This window comes from Grampus griseus (assembly GCF_964374135.1).
Source record: "Grampus griseus genome assembly, chromosome: 13".
Lineage (NCBI taxonomy): Eukaryota > Metazoa > Chordata > Mammalia > Artiodactyla > Delphinidae > Grampus > Grampus griseus.
Window position 1 is genome coordinate 39509440 of NC_139007.1, and position 15481 is coordinate 39524920.

Sequence of the window (15481 nt, forward strand, 5' to 3'; positions counted from 1 at the left end):
ATAAGGAAAGACAAACACCTGGACACACCTTGATGCAATTTCTGATCTCTGAAGCAACATTAGAACTGTTGTTTCTTTTTCTATTTGTGTTTCAAAAGCGAAATATCTTTGTTGTTGATCTTTCCTATTGTAAAAACACTGCATCTCGAATGTTAAAAAATCAGACAATATAGATAAGTATTTATCTATATTATTACTTGTGAGTCCCTCACTCAGAGATAACCACCATTAACACATTCAACAGCCTGACTGAGGTATAACCGACATTAAAACACTTACATACTTAGTTTATAATTTGATAAGTTTTGACATATGTTTGATCCATGAAACCATCACCACAGTCAAGATAATAAACAGATTTGTCAACTGCATAGTTTGCTCCTGCCTCTTTGTAATCCGTCCCTCTTGTCCCTATTTGCCTCCTATCTGCTCCATCCCCAGACAACAACCGCTCTCTTTTCTATCACTATAATTAGTCTGCATTTTCTAGAATTTTATGTAGGTGGAATCACATACTATGTATTCTTTTTTGGTCTGGCTTTTTCTCTTAGCATAATTGTTTTGAGATGCATCCAGGTTGGTGTCTGTATCAGTAGATCTTTTATTTGTTTTTATTTTTCTGTGTGTGCTATTCCAGGTCTAATTATTCCCCGTTCCTAAGACTAGACTCTTTTTAATATACTACCCAATGCCCTGTGAATTATGAGGTTTTTCCAGTCTAGTTGGTGGGAATAGGCATTATTTCTGGCTCTGTGTGAGATCCAAGTACTGGTCCCACTAATCTTTGGTACTTCCCAGGGCCCTGAGTAGTTTCCTTACATGCGAAGCTGATCAGTGCTCTGTTGAATACTTGAAGGGGCTGCTCTGCAGGTGTCCAGAGCTCTCTCTGTGTACAGTTCTCTCATCTCTGGTCCCTTCCCTTCTAGCTGCTTTGGTCTCCAGGGGTTCTCTGCTCTATCTCCTCCAATCCTCCAATCAATGAGTCTCCCTGGCTCTGCCTGGGTCCCTCTTCCCTGTACCACAGCCTGGACAAGGTACATGGCCTTACAGACAGGAAGATGGGGAAATCGTAGGGTGCACTTCATTTATTTCCCACCTTTCTGGGATCACTGTGCTTCACTGTCTCATGTCAATGTCTTGAAAACTGTTTCATGTATTTATCCTATTTTTCAGTTGTTTCAGGCAGGAGGGTAAATCCAATCCCTTTTACTCCATCTTTCCTGGAATGACTGTTAACATTTGAGTACATACCTTCCCAGAATTTTTATCATGAGTTAGTGTACATTTTTTTGCTTTTGTCTGTATAGCACCTTTCTTTCCCTTTTCAAGTAACATGACCCTTCTCCCTCTTCTCATGGAGAACCACTTCTTCCACATTCCAAGGTTCTCAAATGGACCAGACAGTCAGAGTAACTCCTCACCTTATAGCCACTGAGTGCATGTGACTGAGGTTGGCTCAATCATATACAAAGTCCTCTAGTTACTATGATTAATAGGGGCAACTGACTGAGCTGGGAGAAGTGAAATTCTTTCTTGTGATTTTTCCAGGTGGATGTAAAGACAGAGTGTTGTCTTTCTTCCTAGATCAAAATTTCTAAGGATGTTCTCCCAGAATTCCTGGCAGCCATGCCTGCCTTATTTGGAAAAAACATCTTCGCAGATGTAATTAAGGATCTCAAGATGACATATCACTGTTCATTATCCAGGTGGTCCCTAAATCCAGTGACAAGTGTCCTTATAAGAGAAGACACGGAAGAGAGGCCAAGTGCAGACTGAGGTAGAGGCTGAAGCCAGCACAGAGGCAGCCACAAGCCAAGGATTATCTGGAGCCACCAGAAGCTGGAACAGGCAAGGAAGGGTTCTCCCGGGAGCCTTTGGAGGGAGCATGGTCCTACCTACCAACACCTTGATTTCAGAGTTCCGGTCTCAAGAACCGTGAGAGGATAAATTTCTGTTGTTTTAAGTCTTCGAGTTTGTGGTGCTTTTTTTTTTTTTTTTTTTTGGCCATGCCACGCAGCATGTGGGATCTTAGTTCCCCAACCAGGAATAATTGAACCCATGCCCCCTGTAGGGGAAGCATGGGGTCTTAACCACTGGACCGCCAGGGACGTCTCTGTGGTACTCTGCTATGGAAGCCTTTGGAAACTAATCCTGCAGGTAAAACTGATCTGTGTTATGGTAAATTAGGAACAGTGGAAGTGAGGAAAAGACACTATATTATCAATGAAGACCATACTTAAAAATTTAAGTTTTGAATATTACAGACAGCTTGAGAACTGTCTGCAGATACAAGAAAGACACCGTGTTCTTGCAGACCAGAGGAGGGCACAGAAGAACGGCAGAAGAAGGATGACTGAGAGGAGAGAATCTGAATATTAGTGGGACAAAACGCACATCCTTTAGCCACCCTGACTGAAGGTCTCAGCAGTTCCTTAGGATAAAGTACCGAAAGCTGTTAGCAGAATCATATTGTGTAACATTTGTTGTTTGACACATACATATTTGGGTTTAAGTTAAGCAACAGTAAGTTAATTACAACTGAGTGTTTATCTACCCGTTTTATTGATAAAGACCGGAATTAAAAGAATCACCTTCTATTTTATTATTGATAGATGCCCGAACTGGGAGGCTATCAGTTGAGAAGAGTGACCAAAATTGTGGTGCCAAGGGAGAAGATTGGGGCCTAAAATGAGCTGTTCCCATTTGAGCAAACCACTCATTGTTATCATGCCCGTAGCCCCTCAAAGATGCCATTGCTGTGCTTTGTATAAAACACCCACGTCTGTTAAATCTTTTTTGTTATTAATTTTTATTGGAGTATGGTTGCTTTACAATGTTGTGTTAGCCTCCACTGCACAACAAAATGAATCAGCCATACACATACAGATATCCCCTCCCTTCTAGGTTACCACAGTGCATTATGTAGAGTTCCCTGTGCTATACAGTATGTTCCCATCAGTTGTCTATTTTATACATAGTATCAGGAATGTATGTGTGTCAATCCCAGCCTCCCAATTCCTCCCACCCCACCCCTTTCCCCCTTGGTATCCATACATTTGCTCTGTAAGTCTGTGTCTCCATTTGTGCTTTGCAAATAAAATCATCTGTACCACATTTCTAGATTCCACATATATGCATTATTATACGATATTTGCTTTTCTCTTTCTGACTTAACTTCACTCTGTATGACAGACTCTAGGTCCATCCACGTCTCTACAAATGACCCAATTCCATTCCTTTTTATGGCTGAGTAATATTCCATTGTATATATGTACCACATCTTCTTTATCCACTCCCCTGTCAATGGACATCCACTTTTGTTAAGTTTATAAAATATTTCTGTCTCTAATACCTATAGACGTTTCCAGGGGAAAAAATTTAAAGAATTCTTTTTTCATGGGCGTAATATACTGCCTAAGTAGCCCTGGCATTTCAGAGGTCAAATGAAGCTGGGTGGAGGCAAAATGTGTTGAAAATGTTTATAAAATTGAAGATCGCTGCTTGTTTTCTTGGAGTCTAAAAGTGCCCGTTACCACTCTGGATATGTGCGCTTTCAGTGATGTGACCACGGTGAGGGGCAGGAACCAAGACTCCTACCTCTTCCTCCTCCTCCTCTTCTAGCTCCTCATCACCTTCGGCCTCAGCCTGATAGTCTTCTGTTTCTTCATCATAATCGTCCACAGTTAACTCCCAGCCAGCATAGTGGAAAGGTTCTGTAGAAAAAAGAAGAAATAGTTGGGAAGGTATTTTTAGGATAAAAGCCTATTAGCATATTACAGTAGCCAAAGATTAGGAAAATTAATTATAGGGACTGGTCTCTTAGCTTAAATGTGTATGCAAACAGGCCTTCACAAATTCTTTAAGTGACAACTGGCCAGTTTGGCCAGTGCTGTTTGTGTCTCATGGCTGTTCTGATTGGTGGGTGCCTGCACTATGACAGTTGTTAAATATTTTAAATATCATCCCTGGTTATACTGACTGTTTTGCTTCACAAACCACAGGCTTTAAACTTTCACAGTACTTTTAATAATATTACCTGCTCATGACAATAAATGTTATGATTACAGACAGCCCTTACTTTCCATGGCCTCAACGACTTTTTGAAGTAGTTCCTCTGGAGTTTTGTCAGCAATCTCCAAGTTTAAAACTTGAGTAACAGAGTCACTGATTGCTGTTTCCATCTGCCTCCAGGCGTAGTAGAAAGATCTGACACGCTCTTTAATTGGCTCCATTTCAGGAACATCAGGATAAGCGTCTTCTGGAAACTCAGGTAGTACAACTTTTGAGTAAAAGTTAAAGGAAAGAAAAAAGAGCCTTCAGGCATTATATCTTTAGTCATATTGCCAAAATAACTTATACTTTATAATACTTTAAAAACATTTGGGGCTTCCCTGGTGGCACAGAGGTTAAGAACCTGCCTGCCAACGCAGGGGACATGGGTTCGAGCCCTGGTCCGGGAAGATCCCACATGCTGTGGAGCAACTAAGCCCGTGCACCACAACTACTGAGCCTGTGCTCTAGAGGCCATGCGCCACAACTACTGAGCCCTCATGCCACAACTACTGAAACCCGCGTGCCTAGAGCCCGTGCTCTGCAATGAGAGAAGCCACTGCAGTGAGAAGCCTGCTCACCACAACAAAGAGTAGCCCCTGCTCACCGCAACTAGAGAAAGCCCACGCGCAGCAATGAAGACCCAACGCAGCCAAAAATAAAAATATATTAAATAAATAAATTTATTAAAAAAATTTGAAAGAAATAAACTTAGTGTTCTAAGCAATAATATACATTTATATATTCATATTTCAATTATACTTTATTCCTTGTATTGGCTGTCGATGAATTATAAATAAAATCCAAATTATTTGGATAATTAATATCAATTTCATATGGCAACTTTAACTGTTAATAAAATGTATAACATAAAATTTGATGAAAAACTGTTATAAGTTGGCTAGATACACTTTTAATATAATAAGTTAGATAAATAAATATAACACACATCAACTGGCATACGACTGACATAGAAAGAAACAAGTAGGAAGTTGGTACTATGCCTAAAATTGTAAGAGAATATGAAAAGCACTTTTATGCACTAACTACTTTTATTTGATAATCTAACCTGTTTCAGATAATTCTTTAGTTTCTAGTCCCTCTTTGGATCCTTTTGGAATTTCTGTTCCAACTGTAGTATCCTCGGTAGGCTCAGACACTTAAAAAAAAAAATCTAATAGTGTTTGAATTTTAAAACATTCCTTTATGAAGTTCTTGGCACAAAGAAAATTTCAAAACATAGTTTAAATTGTGTATACGATATCTAATTGATAATACGGTTCTTGTTAGGTAAAGTATTGAAACTGAGTCCCCCTAAAACCGAGTTCCCCTGCCTAGTTTATGGTTAACCTCCCTATTCAAAACTTTATTCCTTTTCTTGTCCCCTCTGACCTCAATCCTGTGCTAACTGAACACTAATCAACCAAAGTCAGATAACATCATTAATGTACAAACTCAGGTTGTTTCTCCAGGGCAAGACCCCTGATCATGCACCCCCAGAGCAGAGGCTCATAAACAGTAGGCATCCTGACCCCTGAAACTACGATTAAGAAATGTCACAAGATGACAATTAACTACAGCTTCTTTGTTCTTCCCCTTTAAAAGCCCCCAACTCAAAGACCAAGATGGAGTAGATCTGAGATTCATCTCCCACTCCCTTGCTTGGCGCCCTGCAATAAGCCCTTACTTTGCTGCAAACACCTGCTGTCTGAGTTTGGCTTCCTGTGCCGCGGGCACACGAGCACACTGCTTGGTTCCAGCAAGGCATAAAAATACATAATAGTATAAGGCAGAAAATGAAGAATATTCTTAAGTACACAAAAGGACGTTGACCAGAATAACAATTGGTACATACAATTTTGACTGATGACTGTTGTTAAATATCATTCAAACTCCTGTTCACATGGCATCAAACTTGCAGTGCCTGATAGTTCTTTTAATTTCTTGAGATACCCGTAAAGATATACCAAAGGATCATAAAGTGGCAATAAAGGGCGATGATATGCCAAAGTCTCAGCTGTGGGTGTTGGTGTGGTGAAACTGAGGAGCGTCTCAACTAATACCACTGCTGGAGATGTAGATCAACAACTGCTTTCCTGGATGATATAAGACATGATCCACATACAGATCTAGCATAGCTAGTTTCAGGGAAGGAAGGACTAATAATCTTTCTTCTCAGCCCATATAGTCTCTCCTAGTTCTGAGACACAAGTTTTGTGTAGACCACACACACACAAATGTTTTAAATATATATGTAGCCATTCTGTAATACTGTGGAAGCTGTCTTTTAAGTTAGCTAAAGTAATAGTTGGGTCCTCTTTCTACAGAATCTGTAACGTTTAATACTCAGGAGAACAGGGAGTAGAAGGGGACAAGCCTAGGGCTGGCCTGGTGGCAGCATATTTAATTGTAAGGTGTTCAATTACCTAAAGAAAAACATAACCCTGACAAAGAGAAGAAGAACACCAAGAATATACAGAAAATTCTAAACTGTCTTAGCTTCTCTGGCTTAATCAGAGAATGCAATAGTTGGAGATGAAGAAGATCCAGCTTCAGCCTAGAAAAGCCATAGAAGATGATACTAAATATCATAAATTGAATCAGGTTTGTGCACATTGAGCTGACCTTCAGGTCTATATCTGAGAGTGCCTGGCAGGAAGTTTAAGTGAAAGGAGTATATGCGTGTTGTGCGTTTGTTGGGGGGAGTGGGGGTGGTTCTTATAAATACTCTACCTACCCTTCCTGTTGGTTACCCTACTCTACCTGCTCCATTCAGGGAGAAGTCAACAACAACAACAAAACAAAACAGCAACAACAAGGCCTATGAAAATATGCTATAATGAAGGAAAGAGAGTATTGATGCACAGATTCAGATGAAGAGCTTGCTTTTGAAGAAGATTTCTCATATAAAGCAAAATAAACTAAATTTTAGAAGATATGTACTTCGTACACTCAAAAAGCACAGGAGGACAACAGAGTCTGTGAAATAGGAGCCATGAGGCAAAAGGAGAGACCAACCTAAGATAAAGGCAGAAATACAAGAAAGCTAGTTGAAATAAGAACACAATGCAAGAAAATCTAAAATGCAATAGCAGAATTGAAATACGCATCAGGAGAGAGGCAATAAGGAGCAGAAAATAAGTCAGTGATGTGGAGGATAACAACTCTCCAAAAAATACAGAGAAAAAGGACAATGAAATGAAAACTATCAAGAAGAAGATTAATGTGGTTGAAAAGCAATAACTATCTAACTAAAAAAATAATAAAACGTGATCCTGAGAAAGGAATCTGAAACAATAACTGAAGAAAAACATTTTGAGCCAAAGACTGTGGTATGGAGACAGGAGGACAGAAGATGTTTGATGACATCTTTACACTATCAAACCGACCCTGGGGACTTCTCTGGTGGCGCAGTGCTTAAGAATCCACCTGCCAATGCAGGGGACAAGGGTTCGAGCCCTGGTCCGGGAAGATCCCACATGCCGTGGAGCAACTAAGCCCGTGAGCCACAACTACTGAGCCTGTGCTCTAGGGCCCGCAAGCTACAGCTACTGAGTCCACGTGCCAAAACTACTGAAGCCCGTGTGCCTAGAGCCTGTGCTCCGCAACAAGAGAAGCCACAGCAATGAGAAGCCCACGCACTGCAAACAAGAGTAGCCCCCACTCGCTGCAACTTGAGAAAGCCCGCGTGCAGCAACGAAGACCCAACGCAGCCAAAAAAACAAAAACAAGAAAAACCCTGGACTCAGGGATGAGACATGTCCCTTATTTAATACAGTGTTTTGGCATTTCTGTTACTTGTAGACAAATGCAGTCGCAATGGATACAGATGGAATAGTCTTCCTCTTAAGCAAGGTCAGCAGCTCTGCTTCTTAATTTAAAAAGTCAACCCTACCACTTAGTTACTTGATAGTCGAAGCACATGATCAACCCTTAATCAACAACACTGAACGTCTGTGCTCTAGAATTTAAACTTTGAATTGTTTGCTACTTAAATCTGGTCAGGTTTCTGGATAATGGGGTGGCAGGAAGCGATTTGCAAAATGTTCAGTGGTTGCTCACTCCAGGCTGCCCAGCCTGGTCCTGACAACTCAACATGGTGAGGTCAGGCTTTATGTGAGAGAGATGCATTTGACTGGAGAAAACCTGATCGGACCATGGCATTGGTTTTTGGATGGCCGTTAAGGAACCACTGGTCTTAGGGACACACTATCCGTGCAGTTGTCATTATGAGCGTTGCTCTTTATATACCCTAGGTGTCTGCTGTCCCCTGTTCCTTTTCCTTGAATTACACTTCTTGTGATGGATTCAGTTGTGCCCCCCACAAATATATGTTCACATCCTGACCCCTGGTACCTGTGAATGTGACATGAATTGGATACAGGGTCTTTGCAGAAGTAATTAGTTCAGGATCTTGAGATGAAATCATCCCAGATTTAGGGTGGGCCCTAAATCCAATGACTGGTGTTCTTGTAAGAGGAGAAGACACACAGAAACAGACACACACATACACACACACACACACACACACACACAGAGAGAGAGAGAGAGAGAGAGAGAGAGAAAAGGCCATGTGAAGATGAAGGCAGAGACTGGAGTAATACAGCTACAAACCAAGGAACACCAAGGACTGCTGGAGTAACCAGAAGCTAGGAAGAAGCAAGGAAGGATTCTTTCCTGGACATTTCAGAGGGAGCATGGCTCTGCCGACACCTTGATTTTAGACTTCTAGCCTCCAGAACTGTGAGAGAGTAAACTTCTGTTGTTTTAAGCCACCAAGTTTATGGTAGCTTGTTAAAGCTATCCTAGGAAACTGATATATTTCCCAATAGTCTGCTTGAAAACAAGCACTGGAGAGCAATGTGGAATTCAGTGAAGATTTAGCAAGGGAGAGATGGAGAGACTTTGTACCACACACCCTGTGACAGACACTGGTGGTAATTCACCCAGCCTCTGTGTTCCTCTTCTTCCTTCCTGGCAGACCTGTGCTTTTGTTCCAGTGTTTACCCTTCCCCACATGGCTGAGGGAGTGGGACCCTCTCTCCAGCTCCAGGAATTTATCCTGATTGGTTTAAGCCCCAAATGCTGGTTCCTTTCCTTCTGATATTTGGGGAGGGAATGTAACTATTGATTTTGAGAGTGCTAAGATTCAGTTTCACTTAATTTGAATTAGGAATCCTGAGCTCTGGTCTTTTCAGAACATAAGGCAGATGAGGAAAACATCTCTAAGTTCTAGTCTGGTAATGATGATGTTAAAGCATCAACTATGAGGCAGACTCTCTGCTGGGTGCTTTAAAGAAATGTTCTTATCCATATAAAAACTCTGCTAGGTAAATCTTCCTAGCCCTGTTTTACAAATGAAGAACTTGAGGTGCAGGATAACTCTATAACTTGTCATATAGCAGCCAATGTGAAATTTTTAAAATGTCCATAAGATCAGACTGACCACTTGCACTTAGAGAAAACTCCCATCTCCATAAGCCTCCGGCCTCTGCTTTGCTCTCCAGTTTCACCTCCCACCTCCCTCTTGCTCACCATGCTCCAACCACATTCAATTTCTTCCTTGACCATGTGAAGCTGTGTCCACCTCTGAGCCTTGGCAGTGGAGGGATCTTTGCCCAGATCCTTTCAGCGCTTTTGTCTTGCCTCAAATATCATCTCAGACGACACTCTTCCTTGACCATAATGTTTAGTGTTGCCTCTTCCAAACCACCCCTGGGGTCTCTACCTTGCTCATTCATTGAACCAACACTTACTGAGTTCCTACTATATCCCAGGTACTGGTTTAGTGTCTTCATAGATTTTTCTTCATGGCACTTAACACAATCAGAAATTATCCTAGTTATTTACTTGTTTATTCTTGTTCTTCACCCCATAGAATGATGGCTCCTTGAGGGTAGGGCTCTTGACTGTCTCGGTCACTGCTGAGTCTGTACTACCTAGGGCAGTGTCCGTTGCTTTGCATGGCACTTAGAAGGACTTCAATAAATACTTGTTGAAGGAATGGATGAATTTCCCGATGTTTATTACTAGCTGACTCTATTACATGTGCATGAAGTGCTTGGAATGAAGCACTGTGATTTGAGCCAATGGTTACTCTAAGCTCATGTTCTTGCATGTAATTGGCCTATACCTAACCAGTACATAAAGAAAGCAAATTGGGAATGAGAAAAGTTATTAAGCAGCCTCGGAATGCATAGGTGATTGCCCTTTAAAGTGTCGATTCTAAGCAATACATGTGTCATTCCATTCTAAGGCTAGAGTGACGACAGGATTGAAATGAGACTTCAGTCATCTTATTTGACAGAGATATTGATTATCTTGTGGCCCAAGACAGAAGCCAAACTTCAAAGGAAAAGATGTGTTCCCAAGCAGGAGATATAAAAAGCCTGCTTTGGGTATGTGTTAGTTTCCTGTAGCTGCCAAAACAAATTATCACAAACTTGGTGGCTTGAAACAACAGAAATGTATTCGCTCACAGTTCTGGAGGCCAGAAGTCAGAAATCAAGGTGTTGGCAAGGCTCTGCTACCTCCGGAGGTTCTGGAGGAGAATCCTTTTTGCCTCTTTGACCTTCTCCTGGGTACTGTCATCTCTTGGCTGGAGTCTGCATCACCCAATGTCTGCTTCCATCTTCCAATTGCCTTCTCCTCTGTGTGAGAGGCTAATCTCCCTCTGGCTCTCTCTTATAAGGACATTTATGATGGCATTTACAGCCCACCTGGATAATCCCACATAATCTCCCCATACCAAGATTCTTAGGAACTTCCCTGGTGGTCCAGTGGTTAAGAATCCACCTTCCAATACAGGGGACATGGGTTTGATCTCTGGTTGGGGAACTAAGATCCCACATGCTGCAGGGCAACTAAGCCCATGCGCCGCAACTACTGAGCCTGTGCGCTCTAGAGCCCATGTGCCACAACTAGCGAGAAGCCCGTGTGCCACAACAAAGAGCCTGTGCACCGCAACAAAGATCCCACGTGTCACAACTAAGACCCTATGCAGCCAAACAAACAAACAAATAAATAAATACTAAAAGAAAAAAAAGAAAGATCCCTTAGGGCTTTCAAAGCCTCATTAAAACAAAACAAAAAAAAAGTTCTCAATTTAGGGACTTCCCTGGTGGTCCAGTGGTTAAGACTCTGCACTCCCAATGCAGGGGGCCCAGGTTCGATCCCTGGTCAGGAAACTAGATCCCACGTGCCGCAATTAAGAGCCTGGATGCCGCAACTAAAGGATCCCACATGCTGCAACTAAAAAGCCTGCATGTTACAATGAAGATCCCACGTGCTGCAACTAAGACCCTGCACAGCTAAATAAATAAATATTTTAAAAGAAGATTCTTAATTTAGTTACATCTGCAAAGACCTTTCTTCCAAATAAGGTAACATCTACGGGTTCCAGGAATTAGGATGTGGACACACCTTTGGCAGCCACCATCAGCCTACCACAGGGAACTCTGGATAAAGTAAAAAAAAATTCCAAAAGTAATGGATTTATTATGTTAGACAGGATAGTATTTTTTCCTTTCTCTTTTTTATTTTGGTAAAATACACATAACATAAAATTTACCATCTTAACCATCTTTAAGTGTACAGTTCAGTGGTGTTAAATACATTCACGTGGTGTGCAACCAACACCACCATCCATCCTCATAACTGTTTTCATCTTGTAAAACCAAAAACTCTATACTCATTAAACAATAAGTCCCCATTCTCTCCTCCTCCCAGCCCCTGGCAACCACCATTATACTGTCTGTCTTTATGATTTTGACTATTTTTAAGTATCTCATATAAGTAGAATTATATGGTATTTGTCTTTTGATGGCTAGAAAAGGCAGTTTTAAGTGAAAAACAAATTGCCTACTTAAGCAATTTACAGGAGAAGACTTTGTGAAAAAGGACCCTTGGATGGAAGAAGTAATCACTAGTTAAACCAGATGCAAGCCCTTCTGTGAAACAGAATATGGTTTAACAGGGACAAAACAGACCCACGATTTCACAGACACTAATTGCTTCTGGAGAAGCCCAGTCATGTCTACAGAGCTGGCTAGAACTGACCCTGAATGGAGTAGGCTACTGGCTTTAGAACATCCAATTTAGGTTGCCTGGGGGAAATAATGAGATAAAAGGCAATGACATTAAATTGTCCCCTAGATCTGTTACATTATTAAATACCAACTGTGAAACATTGGGGATATTGGAAATCTGGAAACATTTAATGGACATTTGTGTCATATTTAATGGATGTCAGTTTCTTTTATTTCTTTTGATATTTTATGGCCTGTTTCCTTGTAAAAGGTAGGTGGGTGGGAAGATTGTTGTCAGACTAATTGGTTAAGCACTCAAGAAAATAATGAAGTTTCTGGGTGAGAGTTGAAGTCAATAAAGGTGTGGGATTCTTAAAAAGGAAATTGGGTATTTCATCCTGTTAGCTCTTCTGTCTGGCACAAGGTTCTGATTTTATACTTACTGTCCCATAAACCTAATGCCAATCCCTGTAGTAAAAACGATCTATGTTAAATTTGAGCTTTCTCATTGTAAAAATTCCCCTTAGTCCTGGTTCTTTTACCAGCTAACAGCAGGTTTTCATCCCTTAATTGCTCCAGGGCTGGCATCTAGCTGCAGGTATCTGAAAAACTTTAGTTTGTAAGAGTAATTTCTAATTCAATATTAATTGTGCTCGGAAGCATTTTATGAGCCCCGCTTCTACCACAGTGAGGTACCCTATCTTGCTGCTTAAGCCCACTCTCCAGCCCTGAGAGTGACTTTTGTTGGAAATCTGTAAGATTCCTTCTTGCCCTGCCCCGACCCACCAAACTGGACCTCTGAGGAGGGCTGGCTTCATGGGTGTATGAGCTGTGCAGTTGCTCTAGATCTCTCGCCCAGAATGGTCTCATACTTAGTTTAATGCACTTTGGTTGTCATTTTGAAATTTTTAATAATTTTATCTTTGAATTGAGTTTTGTAAGCAAAATCCAAAGGGACTCCAATGGGACAACAGGGCAGGTGTGTGAGCAGAGATATGCACGATCTCCGTCTGCCATTCTTTGCCATCTCATTCTCATGAGTGTTCCTGATGCTCTATCATGAGCATAGAATTCTAGGGGACCCACGATATGTGGGAGTAAGTGTGACTTAGTGGCTTGGGGTGGGGAGGATGCTGACAGCCCTTGAGAGACCATGGTCCCCCTTTGAACTAGAACTTGCTCCAGATGCAGAATGAAGGTGATGGCATTCAAAGAGACATGAATGACCATGGAACCTCATCACATCTCTTCTTACTCATGTTACTTTCCTGTATTAGCTAAACTGAAATGATGTGGGGCTCATAAAATGCTTCCGAGCACAGTCAGTATTGAATTAGAAACTAATCTCACAAGCTAGATCATTTCGGCTAGACTGAAAATGATGACACAGAAAGAAAGGAAAAGATAGGGCAACCCAGAGCTCCTTTTCCTTTCAGGCTTCCCTTTCCTTAATCATTGGGAAGCTAAAAGTAGAGGGCATTGCTAGAATATATGCATATTAGGAAATGAAATAAGAAGCTGAGTTAGTTTTGTGTATGAAACTGACTTAGTATTCTGGTAAGAATAAAATACATATGCATGTACAAGCTGCAAAATACAAACTGTGTAGTTTCAATGATTCTGCATATGAGTTAAGTGCTCTTAACGTTTGCATTTAAAAGTGGCATTGGGCAACATAAAGATGAACGGTAAAATTCATGCTAATAACTTAAAATTTTAATTTTTCTTTACTTAGAATGACATTAAATAGCAAACAAAAAGTACTATGACAAGTTAAAAGAGAGACCATGGAAGAAAAGAAAGAGCTTTATATTTTCGTACTTTTAATGGCTCTTTTCCCCTGCTTTTTGAACACTGTGCCCCACAAATTATATAGCAGGCCCTGCTTCTGAGTGTCAACCCCCTGGGCAGAGCAGACTCAGCTTTCCTACCACACTTCCAGCCATGTGATTTGGACTAACCGACTGCACTCTGGGGGCACATCTCTCCATTCCCAGCCTGCTTCCATTTTATACCATATAAACACATATATACACACACGCACACATATACATGCCAATGGACAAGAGTGGAGTTAAGGATACGACCCTTAATGAAGTCTAACCTGATTCATGTTCTGTTTCAGGGACCACGAAAGCTTCAGCCTCCTCAGGTGAGGACGCCCTGGTCTCCTCGGCTACCTCAGGGGCCTCAGACCCTTCGTGAAGTTCAGACTCCTCACCTTCAATCTCCTCGTCAGCCTCAGTTTCTTCTGCTTCTATAAAAAATGAGAAGAAATAAATTATTTAGATTAAGTCAGCAAATATTTAATTGGGAATGACCCCTGGAGCATGAGGCTTAATGAGAAAGATAGATACAGTCTCTACATATTGTATCTATTAAAATGCAGTAGTAAAGGATGATAGTAATATGCTCAGAGTGCTATGGGAGCACCGGCCTAAGGATTCATTCAAAATGGGGAAATGCATATAGCATTCCCAAATATTATAACAGTCAAAGACAGGAAACAGCCCAAATGTCCATTTAAAAGGGAATGGCTATACCTGCACTGTCTGATATGTAGTCACGAGCCACATGTGCTCATTGAGCACTTGAAATGTGGCTAGTCCAAACTGAGATGTGCTGTAAGTATAAAATACACAATGGACTTCAGAGGCTTTGTATGAAAAGTGGAATGTAAAAATATATCAATAATTTTTACATTGATTACATGTTAAAATAATAATTTGGATATAGTGTATTAAATAAAATATACAGTTGGCTCTCTGAATCTTCAGGTTCTGTTATCTGTGGATTCGACCAACCACGAATTGAAAATATTTGAAAAAAATTTTTAGAAAGTTCCAAAAAGCAAAACTTGAATTTGCTGCATGCTGGCAATAATTTACATAGCATTTACATTTTATTAGTTATTATAAGTTATCTAGAGATGATTTAAAGTATACGGGATGATGCGTTTAGGTTACATGCACATACTATGCCATTTTATATATGGGACTGGAGCATTCATGGACTTTGGTATCCGTGGAGGTCCTGGGACCAATTCCTCATGGATACCGAGGGATGATTGTAATTAATTTCACTTGTTTCTTTTTTCTTTTCATGTGACTACTAGAAAATTTAAAATTATGTATGTGGCTTGCATTTTATTTTTACTGGGCAGCACTAGCCTAGACTATATATTTTCTCACAGCTAGTTACAAATTATAATAGAGTATGTTGATCAGTATGCTAAAATTTAAAAAACATCACTCCAAGTTTTACATAGTTGCTGATGACACCTACAAGAAATAAATGCATAGAAGTCTTTGAGGAAGAAGATGGGGTAAATGGTGGTGTTAGAAAACCCATCTCTTCAATTCCCTTTAATATATTTTTTAAATTGACTCTTCAATTTTCTTTAA

The 15481-nt window shown here is 40.6% G+C and overlaps 1 protein-coding gene across 1 annotated transcript in view; it reads right to left on the reverse strand.

The window, feature by feature from the left end:
- AK9 (adenylate kinase 9) overlaps window positions 1-15481 on the reverse strand; it is a 120922-nt gene that overhangs the window by 43442 nt on the left and 61999 nt on the right. Inside the window, exons 19-22 of the mRNA XM_082668796.1 lie at window positions 14182-14334; window positions 5120-5209; window positions 4079-4279; window positions 3598-3713 (exon numbers count right to left, since the gene is read on the reverse strand). Of these exons, the coding sequence (XP_082524922.1) occupies window positions 3598-3713; window positions 4079-4279; window positions 5120-5209; window positions 14182-14334 (560 nt within the window). The remainder of the gene's footprint in view (window positions 1-3597; window positions 3714-4078; window positions 4280-5119; window positions 5210-14181; window positions 14335-15481) is intronic.